Raw genomic sequence first — 23,112 nt, 5'->3', positions numbered from 1 at the left:
TCCCTTCCATACAGTGTGAAGATGGCTTTCAGCTATAAGTACATCTGCCTGCCCAGACACAGCAAGAGATATTCAGTAGTTGTTAAGTTTATACACTACTCCCTAGGCACCTGGAAGTCAGGCAGAGAACACTCAAACCCTTTCTGCCAGCCAGATTTACCTCTGGAACCTCTAGTATGACAACTTTGGTTAAAAATATAAATCCTAGACATACTATCTGGAAGTAAAAATCCCTTTCTGGTTATGATTGCTATCCCTGCTCCTCACCATTGCTTGTTCACATGTCTCAATGGTGAGGTGCAGAAGGGAGGTAAGGGAAAGAATTAGCCTGATGCTCTCAAACAGCAGCATCTCATCTCAGCAACCAGTTAATATCCTTTTAAGTTTTCCACTCCCCTGACACTTGGTACTTAAAAACTTGTAAGAAATATATTCTGGTTGTGTAACAGATTTCTAGCATTAAACAAAATTACTGTCACTGCACAGGTGTTTATCTAGACTCAGCCCTCACCTGTGAGCCATTCTATTTGATGCTGCCCAATTTCCATTGCTAAGGTGGATCTTGTTCCTGTGCAGGCCTGTAAAGGTATGCTGCTTGTCCACTTTTTGATGATTCTTAGCAGTTCAAGCACACTGATATTCTCAGTGGCTTCTTACCCTCAAACCATGTTGGACCATGTGGTGGCAACCATTCTTCCTTTCCATTCCCACTCAGATGCTGATTTAAAGAAATAAATATGATTTTTACAGGGCAACAAGCAAGTTCATAAAACAAAACTCCAAAATGGTAGAAGTATCAATTTCCAACTCAGCTGTAACACAGAAGATGTAGGAGAATCCTATTAGTTTTCAAAATATAATATACTTTCTGATTTTCTTAGCAGGAGCTTTTAAGTCTGTTGAACCACCACCACTGTCCAGGATTCATGGGCTGAGAAGACTAGATCACCGGGACAAGAGGATGAAAAGTTTTGTCAGAGGATCTACAAGGTCCACTTCTTTGGTTACTTAAGGGTTGGTGGGGGATCAGACTGCACCACATGCAAAGTGTGGCCAAACTCCTCAGCCAAGACCAACAGAATAATTTTGCAGAAGTGGATCAGTTGCTGACGAATCAGCTGAGAACTTTGACGGCCAGCAGAGCCATCGTAGCTCTGCTACCACGCCTGTAGTCATCTCCACTGACCTTTGTGTCTCTGCCAGCACCAGCAGTTTCATTTCAAAGGTACCGTGTCTCACAGCCAAAAGAGGTACTAAGGAAATCTGGGACTGACTGGCCAGTCACAGGACGAACCAAGAAGGGTATGTTCTATTTCATGCACTTGTGCATAACCTATCCAACCATCGGTAGTGTAAACAATGGTGCCTGACAGGGAAAAGCAAAGGAAGTCAATGATTGTCCGTTGAAGCTTAAAATTTGGGTTTGATACAATTTCCCTGTTCCACAGTGCCTGGCATGAACACTCACACATCAATCAGTTCTGGGTTTTGTGAACAGGTGGTTGGTATATTGGCAATGGCTTCCAGGGCTGGTTGGTTGGCTTATTCTTCTGCCTTTTGTTCTGTCTGGCTTTTGTTAAAAACATAGTTCAGCTGCAAAATCATTTGCTGAGTGGGTGCTTACTAAAGAAAGAAGAGTCTGTGGCTCCCATCCTGGGCTGGAAATAGACTTGCAATTATCAGAAAACCTGTAACATACTGACAAGAAGAATAAATAATTCAGTGATAAAAGATAGATGAAAACAGTGCAAAACATTACTGTTACAGATGCCATCCCACAGTGACACAGGCCTTCTCATGACATACATTAATGTATGCTGTGACTGCAAGATGACATAGGCAAAGGGCATTCTTCTTGCCTGCCTGGACCCTGCCTCACTAATGACAGTAACCCAGTTTTAGGGCCTTGAAGCAATTCTTGGCAAAACATTTACTGTTAATCTTGCAAATACTTTATGTAATGCTATAGGCAACAGTCCTCTGGACACACATTCCATGCTGGTATGTAGATCATTTTGGGAAAATGACTTGTTTTTAGTATGTCAAAACAGACACTGCAAACCCATCCTTCATCTGCTAAGCAAATAACCAAACTTCTGTTTCCAATGCAGAAATGCATGTTGTAGGCCATGTCATCTCTGAACTTCCTCCCTAAGAAGTTAATGGTAGTACGGAATCTTTAAATCTTAACATAAAGAAAGATGGCATTAATACATCTGAAATAAATTCTTAAGTTTTTACATGATCTGAAGACTTAAACATATTGTGTTAGATAACTGCCAGAATGAAATTACTTAGAGAACTGAAGAGAGAAAGGAAAGGTGCAGTATCAGAGAATTTCAAGTTGACTGTCATAGCTTTTATCTAACTGAATTATATTTAATTCAAAAGATGTAATTATCTGTGGTTCATTACTATAGCTGGGCTGTCATGTGCAAAGTCCCATTGGGCTCCTGTTTTTCAATGCTAGTAACAAAAATATAATGAGAAAAACAAGTTTCAGGGCATATATGCTGCCTATGTCCACTTTCCTGCTATGGCAGATAGTTGCTATGACCATATCAGTGTAGTAGTAATCCCAGTAACTACATGTTCATAGCACTACCTATTAATTCAACCTGTAATAGGCTCTGCAATTCTGATTCATGTTCTTATAATGACTCAGACCCACTGAAAATTTTAAGGGCATATTCAACCATTGAGACTGAATATATGAAAAGTTATTGACTTTGAAAAGAAACTTTGTTTTCCTGGTTTTTCTTGTTTCTGTTGTTAAGTTCATGCTATCTACTGTACAGCTTGTGTTTACAGCTCCTTTTTCTGCAGTGTGGGCTGCTAGTACAGGGGATTTAGGGATCACTTACTTATTTCTGATCTGATATGCAGGAATATAACATGGGCCACAGTTCAGCCCATGTCAATTATGTGGCTTACAGTACAATCACTTCAGTGCAGAGACATGCTGCAAAATGATTTAGGAAGTAAAGCAAAGAATATTTTATCCAGCTTAATCTCCAGGAATTATTTACACCAGCAGTGTGTGTTTGCCTGAGCTCCAGTTCATCGTGGTTACCCTTGCTTGACCTCCAGATATCAAGAGTTTGTATGTGCATCTGTTTCCAAAGATGAGTTCTTCACAAACAGTGCTGCAAGTAAAATAGCACTTTCAGACTAGTACCCTTGTAAGACAGCAGTACATAGTTCTGCTGGGCATACATGTTCTTTGATGGACCCTAACCAGTGGACTGTTCTTCTCTCCAAGCACCTTTTATATTCAGCAAAAATTGATCGCCCTATGTTTCAGTAACAGAAATTTAATATTAACCTTAGGAGGGAGTGAAGAATAGTAACACAGGACTAGAGTGCTTGGTAATCTCCATCACCGTAGCTTTTAAAACCACATTAGACAAATCTCAGTAAAGAATCATGTAAATAAATTTGTGTGCTTATAGGTAGATTAAATGATCTAGGTGACATCTTAAGGTGCCTTCTAACTCTCTCTTCTGTTACCTTTTCCCCTTTTTGTTCATGCTTGACTAGGCTTACTTCAAGATAACAACAGGATAATCTAATTGGACTAAGGAAGTTGTTTTATTACCAATAAAAAGAAAGTAACACCATTTTCAAACTCCATTTTGATTTGTGGGGGTTTTGTGGCTGATAGAAATCCTTTTAGGAATAATTAAAGTAAATCTGATGTTTCAAGCACTAAAAAAGTAAAAAAAGAATTAATTCCTGAAAAGCTTCTACCTGCATGGCAGAAATGACTTTTATGTTCTACTTTGTGCAGAACCTTTTTTGATAAATTTTTGAAGGAAAACTTCATTTAAAAACTTCTCAAAATCTGATTACAACAGTTACTTGAGAAAACCATTGCCAATAGCAAATGGCTGTTGTACAGCAGGTAAGTTCTGATCCCTGTTTCTGGATTCAGTCTTCAAATGACAGCTATCAGTTTCCTTACCTGCTGATAGACATTTGGGGATGGGGGAGAAGCCTGGCAGACTTCTAGTAAGTTCCTATCTCTTACCAATGTCTCTAGTGTGTTGGTACGTACCACTTGCATTGTAGTTCAGTGTTTCCTGAGGTGTCCAAATATATAGCCTCCCTCCAGTTGAATCCCCAGCTATAATGCTGTGGAGGGATTTCCAAGGAAAAGATGGCAGAAATGCTCAGCATAGTACTTTGGCTGTTTGACTGAATACCAAAGAACTATGGAGCAAATATTTCTGAACAGTCTTAAGACAAAGACTTAGAGTTGCCATTGAGAAGCTCACAATCATGTTCACATATTCTCTTTCCTAATGTCTTGCTGAGGAGCTTTAGTAAACAGCATTTCTCAGATTCATATGGTCTGATGCATTCAGAAGGAAAACACAGAGAGGCCAGTGATCTTCCTTGAATGTAGAATGAGTGAAGTAAATGCTTAAAGCAATGATCAGATAGATAACCTTTATTTAATCAATCAGTCCCACTGTTTTTGACTACTTGCTTTGTAAAAAGTTCCTGCAGGCTACTTGTGGAGAGAACTATCCATAGTTAAATGAAACAATTTTGTCCTTAGTTTAAAAATGATGGCTAGGCAGGACTGTGAATAATCATTAACTTATTTAGTAGATTATCACATGGTTAAATCTTTTACTGATATGATCGGAGGTTTACTCACATTTCTCTCACTATCAAAATATTGCTATATAGTAAAATATGTAGACACATAAATATAATCCAAGCTGGAATAGCTAGAGTGGTTACACTGGTTCTTTGTAAAATGGGATATTCATTATTATTTTCTCTACTGGGCACTCTCTCACTTTTTAACCACTATGCATTGTATTTATACTTTGTCATATTTCATTTTGGCTTTGTGCTTGTATCCACCTGTTCATAAATAAAGATTTCCCTGTATTTTATTTTCAACCTGTTGAAATCAATCAAGCCAGGAAGCCTAGAATATGACATTTTATGTATCTTCACAGCAATCCACTTATGGCATTCATCATCAGAAACTGTTCTCAAATGCCACTTCTCATTTATTTGATTCAATGAGCAAAATGGAATCAAATTTCATTACTCTGAAGCAGAGAAAAGTTTTTCCTCTAAAACTGGGTAGGATTCCTAAAATTCTGCATGATTTCCTTTGCAAATACTGTCTCCAGACATTTCATATTATCTTCTTAAATACTGGGTCATAATTCTGTGTCTATGAGAAAAGTACAGTGGAATGGAGAATATTTGAATAGAAATGCCCATGAATCTGTGGTTTTAGCAAATAAATGGCAGATTAGTTTCTATTTCAGATTTTGCAAAAAGTTCAGAACCCAAAGTAATCTTGCAATTATGATGGCTCTCCACTCCTATGCCTGTATAACTCTACTGGCTTCATTATTTGTTGGGTTTTTTTAATTCAGATTTGCAGTAGCATGAAATCAAACATAGGAAAATGCTGGAGACAGGTGAGATCTAGTTTAACTTCAGGCATGTTGTAAGCTACTCAATAAATCCAGGGAGTATTGTAATCGAGACATTCTTCTCTGTTAAAAATATTGGATACAATCAAACTTGAGCTTTCAGAAAAAGGGAGACTATCCACTAAACTGTTCACCATATTATTCCATTAGTTCTAAAGATCTATTCACTAAAGGACTGTATTTGTGATTTAAGGCTGAATCCTACAAGTTCCTTTATTCAAAAGACTTCTCATCTTTCCTCTAGATATAATGCTCTGTTAAGTAGAGCTGTTCCAGTAAGTTTCAGATTCCTAGGAGGATTATGTCTTTATTCACACATTTGCACTATGAAATATTATGAAATATTATTATATAAAAATTGCATATATTGCAATTCATGTGAATGTGAATCTTGCTCACCTGTCTTCCAAGCAGAAGCATACTGCTTTGTGTAAATAGCTTTTCTTGCATGGCCAACTATGTGTTAAATCCTGCTGGCTCCCTCCCTTGTGTAGGAGGGAGAAGCATTACAAATGCAGTCTTACATAAAAAGACTGCAGTAGCGTTAGACAGGATCCTGTTAGCATAGGAGCTGAGTATTGCGTTGTATCAATTACCGATGATGAAAGTTGTAAACTCTGAGGATTACTCAACAGAAATGATATTGAGAAAGAGGGAGACAATGGGAGAAAGGAGACTAAGACCTCAAAATATCCATTTGAGGAAGTGAAGAAGAATGGGAGTTGCCTAAAAAATTGAGTCCTACCTGTAGGGGTCCTTGTGGATTATCCTGGGTGTTAGCTTGACTCAAGAATCTGTTATCTGAAGCTAACCCAGACTGGGATATACCTATAAGGAGTGCTAAAGTTTCATTTATCTGTATAAAGTACAGATGGTGATCGCAAGGTGCCAAAGGCCAGCAATCCCTCTTCAAAGAGTGCCAATCCTAAAACACAATATTGGTTCACTCTCACATTGTTGAGTGCCACAACACAAAGAGGGAATTCTCTCAAGAGTTATTCTTACTTCTTCAAAGGCTAACGTGAAAGGTTTTCATCTGTTTGATTACAAATCTGAACTGTGGAACTTCACTGGCATCAGCTGAATCTCTAGTTTGGACCAATTCAACTATTTCACAAAAGAAGCCTGATTATTATCTAATGGCTGAGTTATATCTCCAAGGTTGATCAAAAGCCTCTTTTCTAAATTGACTAGCTTTTTCCCCAAACATTTCCTAATAAAAGATTCCTATAATATTCTAGAATATACTCTCCCAGTTTAAAAGTACAACCAGTAAGAAAGAAAATAAGATATAATAATGTCTTTACAGAAAAAAAAAATGCATTAAATCTACCTCAACAGGTCTTAATCAAAGGCTTTCAGTTTCTTAGGATCATTCAGGATAGACTACAGAACACACTTCACCTGTACAGATTAATGTGTTAGCAGCGTTTAAAGCAGATGAACCCTTTCTTGTACCTTTCAGCTCTGGCTTTACTGGGCCCATTGTATGTCTGCAACCACATTGTGCAACTAGAGAATAAAAAGTTAGATGCATCTCTCAGCAAGTAAAAGCAAAGAACAGAGAGAAAGGAACAACAACAACAACAAAGAGGGAACAAGAAATACTCAAGTTCTTCCAACGTTCTGCTGCCTTATATTACAGAAGCTGTAAGAGCAGCCGGGGAACCAGAGGGTAGTGTTGCTAACCCGGGGTCTTTTGCCAGCAGCTTCCTGCAGGTGCAGGTAGAGATTGGTCAAAGGCTGACGCAGTCTGTTCATTAATGTTGTGATTTCCTATACCTACACACCATTGATCTCGTGAGTGGGGAACATCACCCTTCCCCCAGGTGGCTTGTTGACCCAAGAGTCAGCGGTTTGTGGCTTCAATCTTAACTCTTCTCTTTGCGGTTCTCTGCTTAAACCACCTTAAAGCACCATTCTCTATAGCCTTTTGGATAACAAGCTGTGTGGTTTCCCATGGGTGTTGGCACAGTCAAACTGGAATTCGTTTTTGCTCAGCTAATGTCAATTTCAAAAAGTCCCAGTTAATGAGAGGTTAAAAGCTTGTGTTGGCTTTTAAGGTTGCTGTTTAGATACAGAGGCTCTGTATTTGAGCCTTTCTCGTATCATAGGAGCACCAGATAATTCAGATTGGAAGGCACCACAGGGGGCCCTTATCCCTCAAATAAGGAACATCTTTCGTGTTCTTTTTTTTTGGAACTGATCTGGCTTTATCTGTGTGAAAAGAAGACATCACAAGTTTGTAGAAACTGTGATCCCAAATCTTTAAAAGTAACAGGTTCAAAAGCACTAACCAAAACCAAATTCAAGTTGAAAATAAGCATAAATAGGTTATGGTTATGAAGATTAACAGTACATGTATTATTAATCTTCTTGCCCACAGAATAGGAATGAGGACAGAATCATACATCTTTGTTGCAAAATTTTCATATAGATAGAGAAAAAATTACATCAGAGCTTCTCAGATTTCAAGGCATTTGAGATATAAAAATAATTAAACTACTTGTAAGATTTATAGTCCCATGTATATCAATTCTTCCACGAGTGGTACATGTAGAAGGTTACTGAAGTCTAAGTTGTGGCACATGAAGACCCCTGTTTCAGAAGTCTGGTGTTAAAGTATAGCGCAGTCCTTTGAAATCTTAGGAGTAAAAGCTGAGAAGTTGGTAATGAGTTAATCTTATCTTTATAAAATGTATTGCATCCTGCTTTCAGGTGGGTGCATGTACTTAAGTAAATTACACTTCATGTTGCTTGAAAGTAATGAATGCTAATGACAGATAATGGTGTCTTGTTTCCAATTAGCACTGCCAAGAGAGCCTGAGGTTTCTAGAGCTCATGATCACCATATTTTCCAGGAACAGTCAGAGAACTTTAAAATTATGTAAACAAGTTTTATTTATGCTGAATGCATTTGCTGATTGTTTCCTTCCACAGCTGGGCATAACACGAACAAGCTACATCTCTCTGTAGTTCAATAATTTAAAAAAAGACCGTATGTAAGTAAAGCCCTATTCTATCACCCATTTTTTATAAACAACATTCATTGTTCACTTTGCTACAAAACAGAGGAAAATGTTTACAAATAAATGTATGTAATAGATTATAGTGAATATTCAGAAAAGTTTAAAATAGAGCAGACTAGTGGATAAGCAGTCTGGCTTACAAAATAGGAGTTTAAATCAGGTATTTCATACTAAGAAATAAGTTTTCTTCACTTAGCTGTTGTTTAAAACACTTTCTAATATGAGTTGGCAAGGAATTTGAAATACCATTTGGGCTCAAATCTATGAAAAAATGTGTATTACTCAGGGAAATAAAGTTAGAGAACTTAGATCACAATCATGTATTGTGCTATGAATTATGTGTTTTCAGAAATGTGTTAAGTATTGTGCTTACAGGCACCAAATATGCAGTATATAACAGATCCCTTTCTACAGTTGCAATACAGCTTGTTTCTTATTTTAAAGGTTTGTGTATTAACTTTGTGTTCTGTTTGGAATGTATTTCAGTTTGGAATGTTCACTGTGCAGGATTTTTATCTCACATCCTTATTGTCTGTATGATTGTGTGTTTTTTCTCTAATAAAAACATACAACAACAATAACGTAGCAATGAATATTTACCTGCTCTTGCAAGTCTTGCGTTTTGCTGGATGTTATATTGATGGGAAGAGCTCAAGGCCCTACTCAGTGACCCCTGAAAGCAGGACTGCTGCCGATAACTTATTGGCCTTTGGATTGGGTCTCAAATGCGCTCCTTTTAAAGCTGACCGTCAGATGCAGCCGCTTGGTTTTGTAAAATGTATCGGGAAGAAATATTAGCATCTTACCTGCTGACAGAAGATGCAAGTTCTGGGGTTCCTTCTGTAACTCCACTCACTAGTGCAACACGCTCCTCTGCCCAGAAGAGCAGGCAGTATGCCAAAACGCTGCTGCTTAAATTGCACTACATGAGGGTTTTCATACAGCTGCCTGCCAGATCTGGGTGGTATGTCATCTGTCTGTTCTGAACATTTCAAGTAATTTCTTAGGTCTCAACCATGAGCCCTGTAGATATGACAAGATACATGATTTAACCCTGATGCTGCCAGTGCTCTAGTTCACCTTACCTAATCCTGTACTTTTATTTAACTGGCTACTACAATCAATCATTGCACAACTGTACAGACTGTTTAGCACGTTCAACAAATAAAAGATGTATTCTTCCTGTTTGTTTCTTGCACCACATCAATAGGAGGGTGTATATATTTAGATAATTAATTTTCAAGGAACTGGATGGCTCCCATTATCCTGGGAGGTAATGCTCTGCAGTGATTATGTCCTATAGAGCTGGGCTGGCATTGGGAAAAATCTTTAGAAATATTAACTTCATTTCATTCACGTCACTTGTATTGTCCACTTTCTGCAAGTGGTTTAGCAAATTAATTTCATCTGTCTGAGATATTGACGTCAGTGTACTATCCACTCACATGAATGACTTTTGGTTAAATTACTGAATTAATGCACAATGATTATAGTTGCATTTTCAGTTCAAAAAAACTCCACAGATATTTGTAGCTGAAAATTGACTGAGAGCTGTGCTAGCCAATCGGGGATGACGTCCCAAATCAAAACAGCTTGGCTGTCAGTTACCAGATACATGCAATCAGTGCTCTCAAGTGAGATACAGCACATGAATGATTCTCAGAAATTATTCCAAGAATAGTTATGGATAGCTATTAAGTTTGAGAAATTAAAAATCTGATTACAGGCAGTTTGTAAACAAAGAAGTCAAAATTAGTTTAAGAAAAATATTGTTACAGATTGCTTGGATATCTCTATTGCATTTGTGAAATATTTTTACTTACGCTTCACTGTCAGCTAAGCTTCTCTTTCAACTGTAAACCAATATTTTTAAAACGATAATCCAATATGGAAAATTGCCTGAGCAATAATGTTATAAATAATGCAATATTGAGCCGATTTCCTGCTTCTGTTTATTTTACAAGAGTCTATCATCTCACACAGTGTCCAAAGAAAAAGAAGCTAAAGTGACAACAACAAAACATTAACAACAGGGAAAGTGTTACCTTTTCTGTTTGGTTCACTGCAGAAGGAAGAAATACAATATAGTAGAATTCATGGAGTTTGTAAGTTCTTCTGGGCAGAGACTGATTCTTGTTATGTCTACCTGGTACCTGATAACAGCAGTAGTCTGATCTTGAATTTGGTCCCAGGTACCAAAAACATAGTGCAAACTGTAAATAATAATAGCAGTCAAGCAAAAGTGTGAGTAATTCCATTTCCATGTCATTATGTCTTAGAGGTCAAAATTTTCTGGGCATCCACTCTAGGTAATAGCTGGGGATTGCTGATTATCAGGATGTAACTATGATCTGAAATATTTTGATAAGGTGTTAATATGACCATACATAATTTTTGTTAATTAGCAGAAAGAAGTGAAAAAGTGGGTTTGAGACTCTAAGTCTGATTTTCCACTCCTTGACCCTCGCTACTTTCAATTTGCATTTTATTGATCACTGTATAAAACTTTCCATGGGTGTCCAATAACTGCATAAGGAAGGCAGCAGTGGAGAATCAGGTTTCTCTCTACAAGCAGAAGCTTCTTCTTCAGGAGCAAAGCTGAAAACCTGTCAGTGTTTTTGGTAAAGATAAGTAGTTTGACCATTCTGCACAATACCATACAGTCACCTTTGGGGAAAACAAACTATGCTGAGTTTGATACCACATAAATGTTTGGAATTATGGATAGCTGAGATTAACACCTCTTTTGGCAGTTTAACAATAGTGAATAACAAAGTGGATGGTCTTTTTTCAGACCTTATTTTTGCAAATAGAATTTCTGTCAGTGTTTGTCACATCTCCTAGGTTTACATATTTAGGACCAAATTTCTTTTATGCTCAGTAGATAAGAAATGTGATGTGCTGTATAATAGCTGGTTTTGTCACTGATACATTTTCCTTCATATTTTTTTTTAAATTCTCACTATCCCTGAAACTAGCTAGACTATGCTATCATGTAAAAGTGTTAAAATACATTTCATTTCCTGTGCTCTGTTTTTGTTTTGAGTTGGTTACCTATGATAATAGTGACATGGCTATCTGAATCTGTTACAGTGTGCCTGAATATTATGACTACGGTCACGGAACAAGCGAAGAGGCTTATGACAGCTACGGTAAGGTCTATTCTATCTTCAACAAAAGTGTGAAATCAAAAGAAAAAATCTGTCACTGACAACTCAGAAATTACTTCCACATACTTTTCTTTCTTTCTTTCTTTCTTTCTCTGCTTTTACAAAGACCACACAAAATGGATTTGCGTAACTTTAGGGTGAGGCTTTGCTTATTGAACTAGGACCAGAAAATTGGACAGATCAATTTTGATCAAAATTACAAAGCAAATTAATCACAGTCACAGATCTCTTTAACAGCAACACTGAAGTTTCTGATTAGTGCCGAATATATTTCACAGTGCTAAGTTTCGGTCTACTTGATGTGCCAACACTACCATGCATCTGGTACTGTCATATACATCCCTTCAACCAGCCAGCTTTGTGAGGCCTTGAAATCTAGACTTAATCAGAGTGGAAGGAGAGGGGGCTGTACCACCATGGGAACCCCCACGGCACCAAGATAAAGGAGTATCTCGTGCTGCCAAGGACACGAGGCTGTACTCTTCGTACCTCCCCACCGAGTCTGTGTCTGAGCTGGAAGAGTTCCACTTCACGGGAACCAAGGGCACGAGAGGGAAAAGAAAGTGTTGCTCCAGTGCGTACAGCCCATTTTCTAGGTCTTTGATATTAGTGATGTGTTTTGATAACTAATTAGAATCTAGTCCATCTTTTCCTATCAATGTTTTTTCAGTACGTTGTACCATCAGATGGCACAGCGAATCTTATGCTGACATTTTCACTGAAATAACAGAGCAAAGCTGACTATCATCAGCTTAAAGACTGACCCTAGTGTATTCAGCAGCGATCTCACGCTTGATTTACTACTACTACTAAAGTATCGTAAGTTTACGTGGTGACTTCCAAAGCATTGTGAAAATGAGAGCTGCTGGAAATGATGCTGCAACTAAAAGTTACAGTAAGGGGTTATATAAGGATTGCTGCTTGAAAGAAATAATTTTATTCATACAGCTGTGAAGCAAATGTCACTGTAATGAAAAGTTGCGGTTTCCTTTGTACAGATATCATGAGACATTACCGAGACATTGTCAAAAATTATTGTATTGCATAATCAGAAATAACTTAATTTTTTGTATAATCAGTACCCACAATACATTTGGATAATACAGTCTGCAGTCAAGCACATTTTCAGTGCTAAACAAGTAATAATAATAACAACTTCTCCATATGAATGTGCGTGGTTTGGTTACCCATTGTTTTGTTTCCTTTTTGTACATACTTTTTTAATACCTGCAGTCAAAGACCTTTCCTGCCCTCGACAGACCCCCTCTCCACCTCTCCTCCCAAGTGCATTGCTCAGGTTTTGGGCGATGCAGAAAAGCACAGCCTGAGCTCAGCAGTAAGAATTACCCACTGTTTAACTTTTAACTAGACTCCCCCACGCTGAATCTCCATGTGTTTGGGCAAGACATTTAAAGTAATGTCACTCTTCCTCCAATCCCTCATTTGTAGAACTAGAAGAATATTACTTGTTCTCCCAGCAGGGGAATTAGCTAAGGCTTTACAAAGTGTTCGAAGAGTGGGATCATGACTAAATTTATGCTCTGCATGAAGCTACTTTTTTTTCTTTTTTTTTTTCCATTTAGCAGCTAAAACAAACTTAAAATGCCTGGGTTTGCTTTACTAGACTTGTCTTAAAATACATGGTTGATAACCCTGGACTTGCTTTTTTGCTGAGACTATTTTCTGAGCTGGCCTTTGAGTACAAAGGTCTGGAATACTTTTACCAGTAACCTGGAATAAACTTAAAAAAGGAATAATATTCCGAATTGCAATTTTACTACTGTCTGAAATCGGACTCATTTATATGTGAGTGTTTGTGCTCCTGTTGGTTCGCTTACTTTAGCAGATTGCTAGTACTGTGCTCTGGAAACTTGTCTGTGAACTTGCTTCATCCCAAAGTCACTGCCCTTTATCTGAGGAGGTAATCTGAGTATACAGAGCTATAGAATATACACTTAATATACACTTAACTTTCTCGCTTTCTGAATTCTTGGTACATATACTGATGTTCTCTCTGTATCTGACTTTTCCAGTGCCTCCCACCCAGCCAATAAGCAGTCTGGTGCCACCCCTTCTCATCCTCATGTAACTTTTACCTTAGTTCTCTGTTCCCACAGAACTGTTCCCAGTTCTCTACTTCTTTTTCAGGATGTTTTGCAATTCATTGTGAGTCTTCTGAATCCATCCCACTGCGTAAAATCAGCTGTCCCTTCATTTTTCACCATCGTGCAGAAATCAGCACAGTCTTTCTTTCACCCCAGCTCGGTTTCACACCTTGGTTTATCTTCCACGACAAGGCTATATTCCTCCTTTACAGTTCTTTCTGGTGCACTTCTGTAATTCAGAATTCCCCCAAACTCTGAATGAGACCACACACATGGTACATAAACATAGAACTGGTATCTTGTTGTTGTCTCCTAGACTTTTGTGTGACGACTTATCTTTTTACCCTTATCCCTTCCAATAACAGTATCTGAATTATCAAAAATGGACTAGCGTGGCATTTATTTTCTCCTGTGCATCCTCTTGCTTCCATCTTATCTTTAGGGAGGACAGTTCTCAATCCCAAGGAGGTTTTCTTTTATTCTTCTTCATGAAGTAGATTCGACCAAATAACAATGCTACTTCGTGCTTGCAGTCTTTTTTTAAGTATAATATAGAGCTCTCTGTAGTTTGTTAAGTATTATACAGCACCATAGTACTTCTATATGAGCTGCCTGTCATGACTTCTCTTTCTGTCTGGGCTCCTGAGAAGTGGCAGGTGGTTTTTGTCTCATGGATTCTTCTATGCTCCTTTCAAAATAGCTTGTGGAGAAGTCTGATTGGGGCCACTGTTTCCTCAGAAGTTCTTAAGATTTATGCATTTTTGGGTTGTTCACGGTAGGGTTGCAAAAATCACAGGGGTGTTTCAGAGCAGAGCCCACCTGAACACCATGTCATTCTCAGGAAGTTCATCTCTCTTGATTAGATGGAAGCACTAAACAAGAAAGGACCTAAGTCACTTACCTGCAGCTGGGCAAAATGAGTTCTTGCACACTATTCACCACTGTAAAATCCACAACTTGGGTTAACTGCCTTGACACCTTGTTCACTTTCTGATGTGAAGGTTCCTGAGAATTCGATCCCCTTCAAATCCAACCAAGGAGCCTCCCAAGACAATAGCAAAGTCAGCTGAGAGGGATATATGTAAAATCCCACTATTTCCCATGACTTAGGGATGTTCCATGAATGAAAATTCAGAGCACAGAACCCTCACATGCAGTTAGACACTTAAACTCTATTGTGATTTGATATACTTGCCACCCAGTCTCTCAGAAGGATCAAAGTAGAGACACTTCAAAGCATTCCCTGCAGCAGCCTCTGGGCACCTTAGTAGAGCAATACTCTACTAAGTAATTAGGAGATTCCTACAAATTTTTTATAGGATCAGGATTATGCAGCGACTGCTAGAGAATTTTGCAGATCACTGTTCTGGGCTGAGGAACGTGAATTTGGGACATATGCCTGAAAATCTTCTTATGGGCAGAGCCCTTATAAGCTTCCTCATGTGAGTGATAAAGAAATATCTTTAGCAGGCACTTTAAAATGAAAAGGCCAGTGCCATAAAGCACTGTACAATTTTCAATAATGTAAAGCATCCTCACCTCTAACCATGCTCAGTAAACATTTACGATACTTATGTCACTGAAGGTCTTGATTCCTGCAGATATGAATTTAAATCTAGGAGTCTAAATTAAGGCGGCAGTGTCATTTTAACTTGATGCTGCTGCTTATGTTTTAAAACCGAAGGCATGAAATTGGACGAATTTATGAACAAAAGTTGATATCCATTGCTCTCATTACACTTTAATAATTCAGTGATTTCCTTTCCGGCACCGTTGTCATCAGAGGTGAAAACATGAATTTAATGATTTGTCTTATAAATCGATTAGGATAAAATGTACAACTAAAAATTTGGAAACTAAGAACCTTTCCTGTCCATATGTAATGTCATGCCCAAGTCCAAAAAGCACCTTCACTCGACAGGACCACTGTAAAGGAAAAGCCCTTTGTAAGCCATTCATGTTCTCATTTCTTTCTCCTTTTCCCTGTTTTTTAGAGGAACCAGCATTCTCAATACAAGTGTTGCGCTGTGTTAGGCCACTTCAGAAAGATAACAGAGATCATACGACTTGCTAGCAAGGCACGTCCAATACCTTATTAGCTATATTAATTATATCTGACGTGCCTCACAGTTGTTTCATCGGAACCCTTTTTCTGCCTTGCACTGATCAGAGCACTGAAGGTTTTATTTATCAGATACCCTTTCTGCCCTAGTTCTTCCACAGCCTGGGGACTCCAGGAGATGAGCTCTGCCAGTTTCTGTGGCAGAAGGTTGAAGAGGCTCCTGCCTCTGCTGCCCAAGGTTGAAACTCACAGCGAGGGTGGAGGGAAGTGAGAGTGTGCCTGCTGTTGGGTGATGCCCTAGTTCACAGCCCGCTGCATGTACTGCCTTGTGCGTTACCTGAAAAAGGTGGCGATGTATGTTTTTATGGGAGGTCGTGAACCGCAGGAGCTGAGAGGCCGGTACGCATGGACTTCTGCTGCTACCACCAAAAGAGCAGAAACCTTAGGTGGAGGGTGAAAGGAGAGGGTTGACATCTATAACCTCCTAAACCACCACAATGAAATTAGAATAACACCATCTGCCAAAGGCTTTAGGCAAGAGTTGGGGAGGTTACTCTGTACCTTGTTACTTACACAAAGAGGGAAGACCTAAGTGAGCTCCGCTTGCATTCCTGCTGCTATTCGGGAAAAGCTTGCAAGGCTGTTTACTTCATCTGCTGCCATTGTGGCAAGGAGACATTATTTGAATGTGTTCTATCATCGTCACCAAAAATTTTGAGATGTGCACGTTTTCTCTAATTACCACATTTTGTCATGCATATTCTACTCCAGTTTAGCATTAAGTGCTCACTTGTAAACAACTGGTAGTTGGTTTTAGAATAATTCCATCTTTAATTAAAATTGGAGAGTGTAACTGTTTGCTATAATTCCTGTTAATGTAAGACGTCATTTAAGTTGTAAAATGCTGCCATAATGATTTAACTGACTATTTCACAAATAATTCCCTGCCAATCACTCAATATGAGAGCTTTGCAGTTGTGATGACAATTAGTTTACTAAGTAATGCTCCACACAGACAGCACCTTATAAACAAATTCTTTATAGGGCTAACAACTAAAAATGTACAGCAATGTTCCACTACTTTTTTCTTATCTTGTTTGTTTTTTACTTTTTGGTTTGTCCTGAAGAGTGTATTATCTAGTAATTTTTTTTTAGAATAACAATGACAGTTTCTGCTGAAAAAGTAGAAGTAAAAATAAATAATATAATGATGAAATTTGGAGAGGAAAGAGTATATGGAGGGTTCAAACTTCAGGAATTCTGATAAATAGGTTGATTGCAGAGATATTACCTTAGGAGACATAAATTCTCATGCTTCATTATGAGACAAGCATTCTCATTTCGTGGAGAAACTCAAGTAACTACCATCCTAGTGTGAAATAAACCCTGTATTGTTTAATCTATGGCACTGCTGAAGCCATGCTGCAACGTATACAGAAAAATATTTGTAAATTTTGAAAATTTATATATAATTCCAGACACAGTCTGGAATTACTGCACATTTCATGGCGCATTACGATGAAGTAACAGAAAATTAATTTTTACTGAAAATCAGAGAAAAATAAAACTCCCTCCACACTGTCACATTCACACTCACCTCACAGCAACACTGATAATAGTCTGTCTCCTCGCTGTGTTGCAGTCTCCCAAACCAGTTCCCTGTGTGCTCTGATGCTGCTCCTTTCCTGCCCGAGGCAGGTGTTCACTGCACAAGTGGCTGAAGCCTTGTAAGAAATGATTTTCGCCAGCAGTCATTACTGCCTCTCTTGCAGACGTTACTTAACCCGCAGGGAGAGCTGGCAGAGTGGAGAGCACGAGCACTCCCCATCTGCTCCAGGCCAAGGCAGCTGGAGGGTTTTGGTGGTTCTCCACTACCAGTTTAAGCCAGGGCAGCTCACAATACTAGAGTAGATTAGGAGTACCCCTGCAGTCTCATTTGTGAGCCCTCCTGAAGAGAAGGTACTGTCAAGCGTAGGGACAGTAGGTTTTTAAAATGGTTACAGCTAAGTTCAGAAAATAGACTATTAAACCACACTGTTTTCCTAGCATCTCTAGTTTTTAAGCCATATATATATTGCATACCTGGTAGGTTTAGTAAAATAATTGGTATTTAGCACGGTATAAGTAAGCATAGTGGTTTTGAGCCTGTGTTTTGAAAACATTTTTTGTCTTCTGACAAGATTCCACTTTTCAAATAAGAAAGGTACCATTTGTGATTTGGAAGATGGCCACTTCAGCTATTCTTCTCACAAAATTATAAAATGCGTAGCTAACAAGTCAGAAAATCCTGTGTATGTTGCAGGCTTTGTAGAAAAGCAAAATGAGAGCAGAAGAGTGAAAAAAATAAGCAGATGCTATCCTAAAAAAAAAAAAAAAGACAAAAAACTGTTCTTGAATTTTTGTCTAAAATAATATATACTTGTCCAATTGTGACACAAGAAAAAGGCAACTGTCTTTTCTGTGTGGATTTATGGGGTGAAATCCCGGCTTTGTCAATGTTAGTTGAACGTTAGTCATTAGCTTGTGTAGGGCAAAGTTTCCAACTATTGCTTAGTACTTTGTCTCCACCCATTTCTCATGGAGGGAGAAGTTTGGAGGCTTACTAGAAAGACGGCACAAATTGAATTACCAAAAGAAAATCATTCTAATTTTCAGTGTTCTCATTTTAAAGTTAAATGTCTGGTTTCTATTGGGTCTTCTGCTCAGCACATCTACAGAACTTTTCTCTTAACTGCTCAGGCAATTAATTACATCACAGAATACCCCAGGGAGGTAGGTATTCCTGTCTCATTCTACCAGTGAGGAAGCCATACCACAAAATATTAAACAATTATCCAAGGTCACTGAGCAAACAAGGAGTAGAGCTAGTAACCACAATTCCTGAATTCCACTTATGCTCCATCTCTAGTGCGGCGTGCTCTCTCCAAATGTATGCAGTATAATGACCTTGCAAAGAAGGTAGAGATTTTTTTTCCTCATAGGAAAGAAAACTATTTTATTCTGAATTAAAAGCAGCTTCTATGTTTCTAATAGCACTGAAAGCTAAATGGCAAATCAAGTTAAACCATTATCTTAATTGCTGTTACATACATCTTAACTATCTAAACAGAATAGCTCTTTTTATCTCTTCCTGGCCACCTGTCCCAAAATAATTGACCAGAGATTAATAAAATTGTGCCCCAAAACTGTGGGCAATATTCAGATGTTGGAAGAAGTGATCAGGTCTTTATTATACAGGGAATACGGAATGAATAGAAATGTAAAATTTAAAATTATTAGGAAATAACATATTCATATGCAAATCACATGCTGTTAATATGTATTTTTTTATTTTAAAGTATCCGTTAATATGTGATATGATGTGCCTTTTAATTACTTGTATTGTTGTCCTCTTTGCATTTGTGAGTTTTATTCAATGCTGGAAAATTCCATGACAAGGTTGCAGTAATGCTGACTGAAGAGTAGGAAAAAAAGTGCTCTGAATATGTGCTTTTCTTGAGTCTTGTACTAGAAGACATTTAAGCATGTGATGATAGCCACTGCTTGGGGTAGAATTTGGGGGTACATAGACCACTATGAATTTTTCTGTGCTTTCAGTACTACATAGTAAGTAAGGAACAACAATAGTAAGACAGGAACAACTTCATATGTATCTCTCTCTGTTATAAATGATACCGTTCAGTGACCCACATTCAAAGGAATTTCACAGGTTTCATAGTATTTTCAGTAAAAATACTATGACCTTTTTTTCATTCTGACTTTCCAGTAAGAAAAAAAATCTAACTTAAATTCTGTATTTAAACACTAGATCAAAGCTACTGAGTCTACTAGCAATTGATCAAACACTAATCTTTAAAGATAGTCTCAGCTAATACATCAATAATGTCTGTAGTAGATACTGGAAGTATTTATATAGCTCAACAAACACAGCAACTAAGCGTCAATCTGAGTTGTAAAAAGCAGTGCAAAAATACTAGCGTATAGTTTCAATCAATCATAAACTATGGGTGCTGATTGCCTGTGATAATAACAATTAATGTGTGTCCTAAAGGTGAGCTTTAAATATCAATTCACAGGGAGCATACAGCAAATTGAAAGAAGGACCCCGTATAATTAAAAGGGCTGTGCCTGTGACTTCGTATGTCTTACCAAAGTAGCCACCAAAAACTTTGCTACCGCACTTGTTACTGCACCCAAAGAGACCCTCATGCCCGAGCACACTCAGATTCCTCAGCTACGAACTCTCTTGTGTTTCCATCACGCTGCCTTAACTTATACCGTTAGTTTTGGAAAGTGAAGCGTACAAGATTGCTTCTTAGCTAAGAATGGCAAGTTGGCAAAAGCACCAAATTGCCGGAAGAACTGGACCTCGGCCCTCAGTGACGAAGCTGCCCGTGTGGATTTCTTGTCTCTGACAGCAGCGGGGAGAGTCAGAAGTGAGAAGGAGAAGGGGCGAGCAGAGCCCACCAGAGCAGAGGGGCGGGCTGGCAGGCTGGAGGGAGCGGGGGGGCGGACTCCACAGGGTTTCTTTGGACGGGAGGCAGGGGAAGGAAGAGGAATCGGCGTTAAAACGTGATGACCGCCCTGCACACCCCTTCAGCTCTTGGGCACGCTGATCGACAGCCTCGCTAGCAGTTCTCCCAATTACCCTTCCCTCTTCAAGGCTACAGCTCTTACCTGCTCTTCACCTGAAATCCCTCTCAGTCTCCACTTCATTAACATGCCACTTTATTAAGATAAAATATGTCCAGGCTTTCTTTCCTTTCCACTTTGGCGCAGTCTCTGAGAAAGACCAGACTGCACTGTTCTCTCATGTTCTGAAGCACAATGAAACTCAGCCTGGGAATCAAAAAGGCTGAAGGGTCTTTTGACCCTTCTGCTACCCAACAAGCCACCCAAATCTCTGTGTGACGACTGAGGTAGTCTACATGGCGTCAGTCCTTCAAGACTAGTCCTGAAGATAGATAGAGCTTTCCGTTCTCAGGAACACCCCTTGATGCTGAAGGAAAAAAGGCTGCCTTGGAGTACTGGAACCGAGATATGAAAAAGCACCTTTGCACATTGAGGAACCTTTAATTACCAGCATTCAGATATATTGTTCTTCACTAAAAATCCCTGTAGGAAAAAACACTAATACTCTGATTTCTTTTTTAGTGTGGCTGCATCTTGTAATTTATTGGCATCATGTGGTTCAGAGACTCCTTATAGTGTTGCTCCATATCCATCTTGCTTTCGCCACAATAAATATATAATCCTTTACTGCTGTACAAGTTGTAGAGGTCACTGTTTTTCCAGTTGAAGGCTGTAATCCCCAAACTTTAATCTATGTTTTGGCTACAGATCCACCTTTTAATGCAGTAGGGTCTGTCTTGCAATATCAACAAGAGCTGTAAGCTGTCAGCTGTCCTCTCATATTTTGATGATGGTATTACCAAATAGATATAACTAACTTGTGACCATCATCCTTCCTTGTTAAAGTTTGAAATCAAGCAAACAGGTCCACCGTGTTACTGGAAAAAAGAGCATAAGAGACTTGTACCACAAATTACATTTCTGTTCTTGTTCTGTATCAGAAGCTGGTACAGCCACAGCAGCAATTTACTTTAAGAACACTGTTAGTCAAGGAAAAACAGCTCTTCCAATGTGTAATATAAAGTCATTTTTTACTGTATGAGTACTGCCAGAAAGACTGTACGCTTCACCTTTATATGGAGATGTCTCAGTCCGGGGCTGGGGGGGGGGGGGGGGGGGGCTCGAAGGCAACAAGGAATTGGTTTGTGTTGTCCATTTAGTGAGTATTTTTACTACTTTAGTCGTTTTCATTTATATAAATAAAGCCTCTCCTTTTTTATCTAAATCTTACTTCTCCCCGAGGCCTCTCTGCAAATGCAGTGACACTTCAGCAAAGGGTAATTGAAGCTGCAGCACGTTTACAGCAAAATGCCATTTTTAAAGGGTGTAATGAAACATACTGCAGAGGCAGGTTTTTTTAAATTCACTATATGGAAACTGATTCCCTGTAGGTATGAGAGACCTGAGGATTTAGGACTGTATCATATCAGCTGCCACTTCTTCAACCCTCTAGGCAATAGATTTCCACAGTAAACTTTGGTTTCATGTGACCATAAAACCCCTGATATTCAACAAGAGAACATCCTGAGCAGCTCCAAGAAAAAAAAATTAACGGAACGCACCAAAAAAAATCACAACAGGAATGTTTCTTGTTCCATAGCAAGATCAGCTGCTACCAAATCTTCTCCAGAGATGTCCAGTCCTAATATGTCCTAGCCTGAGCCTCACTTCAGCTCTGCAGATGATATTCCCCCTTCCCAACCTTCCCGCCCCACACCCCAAGGCAACAAGATAATGAAATGTATTTGCAGAGAAGACATCTTGCAGAGAAGAAATAGCTTTCAGAATTTTAACAGGCTTTTTATGTTTTATATTTTCATTTTTCTATTTTCATAGAGCATTATCTTTTGGCAAAAGCAATCTTTGATACCTGTTTTAAACATTCACTGTTTTAGTCCGGAGTCAGCTAATTATTTTCTTACTGGCCACAAAATTCAGCAGTGATTAGCAAAAACAAGATACGGGCAATAAAACCATGCCTATTAAAAAACAACAGACTCATTAACTAAAATGCTTCAGTTCAGTCAAACTTTTTTTCTGTTACCTCTGCTCACTCCTGGAGTCTTTGGAATATAGGTTATTTTTTGTGGTTGTAGATCTGTAGCAACGTTAGATACTCCAATTAGTCAGGTAAAAAAATGACAGGTATTCTGATTTTCTAAGGGGGCTATTGTGTTGTTTTCCTACTAAATGCAAGTGTGTATATGATGAATTTCATTTATTCATGGTGAATTTTTAAAGTCTTAAAAGTCTTTAAATGTTATTTAAAAAAAATTGAAAACAGGTAGCAGCAACTTTTTAACTTCAAAGGTGAATGGCCAGAGGGGATAATTCTTTCTTAACATCAACAATGCTTTTTTTCCTTTTTAAAATGAAGTATGGACAATAAGGAGGTCAGTAAATATATAATACTTCTTTTACACTAGAAGACTAGCCAGTACATTACTAATGGTTGACTATCTTAAGCCAAAACTGGAAAGAAATCTGCATCACAAAACTTTAAACACTTTGACAGCTCTGATGTGATTGGAGCAGCAAATTCACTCCTTGGTTTTGGGAAATATAGTTGATTTCAGTGAAGGAGTATCTGAGATGAGGAATTTAGCAGGCCAGTAACACCTGTAGCCAGAGGAACAGATGAAAGTC

The 23,112-nt window shown here is 38.5% G+C and overlaps 1 protein-coding gene across 1 annotated transcript in view; it reads left to right on the top strand.

Moving 5' to 3' along the window:
- Positions 1 to 23,112, top strand: part of KHDRBS2 (KH RNA binding domain containing, signal transduction associated 2) — a 273,194-nt gene that overhangs the window by 241,911 nt on the left and 8,171 nt on the right. The window contains exon 7 of the mRNA XM_075047019.1: positions 11,591 to 11,649. Coding sequence (XP_074903120.1) covers positions 11,591 to 11,649 — 59 coding nt within the window. The remainder of the gene's footprint in view (positions 1 to 11,590; positions 11,650 to 23,112) is intronic.

The sequence above is a fragment of the Buteo buteo genome, chromosome 15 (genome assembly GCF_964188355.1).
Source record: "Buteo buteo chromosome 15, bButBut1.hap1.1, whole genome shotgun sequence".
Taxonomy (NCBI): Eukaryota; Metazoa; Chordata; class Aves; order Accipitriformes; family Accipitridae; genus Buteo; species Buteo buteo.
Note: the sequence above shows the minus strand (reverse complement) of the source record. Positions and strands in the feature narration are given on the sequence as shown.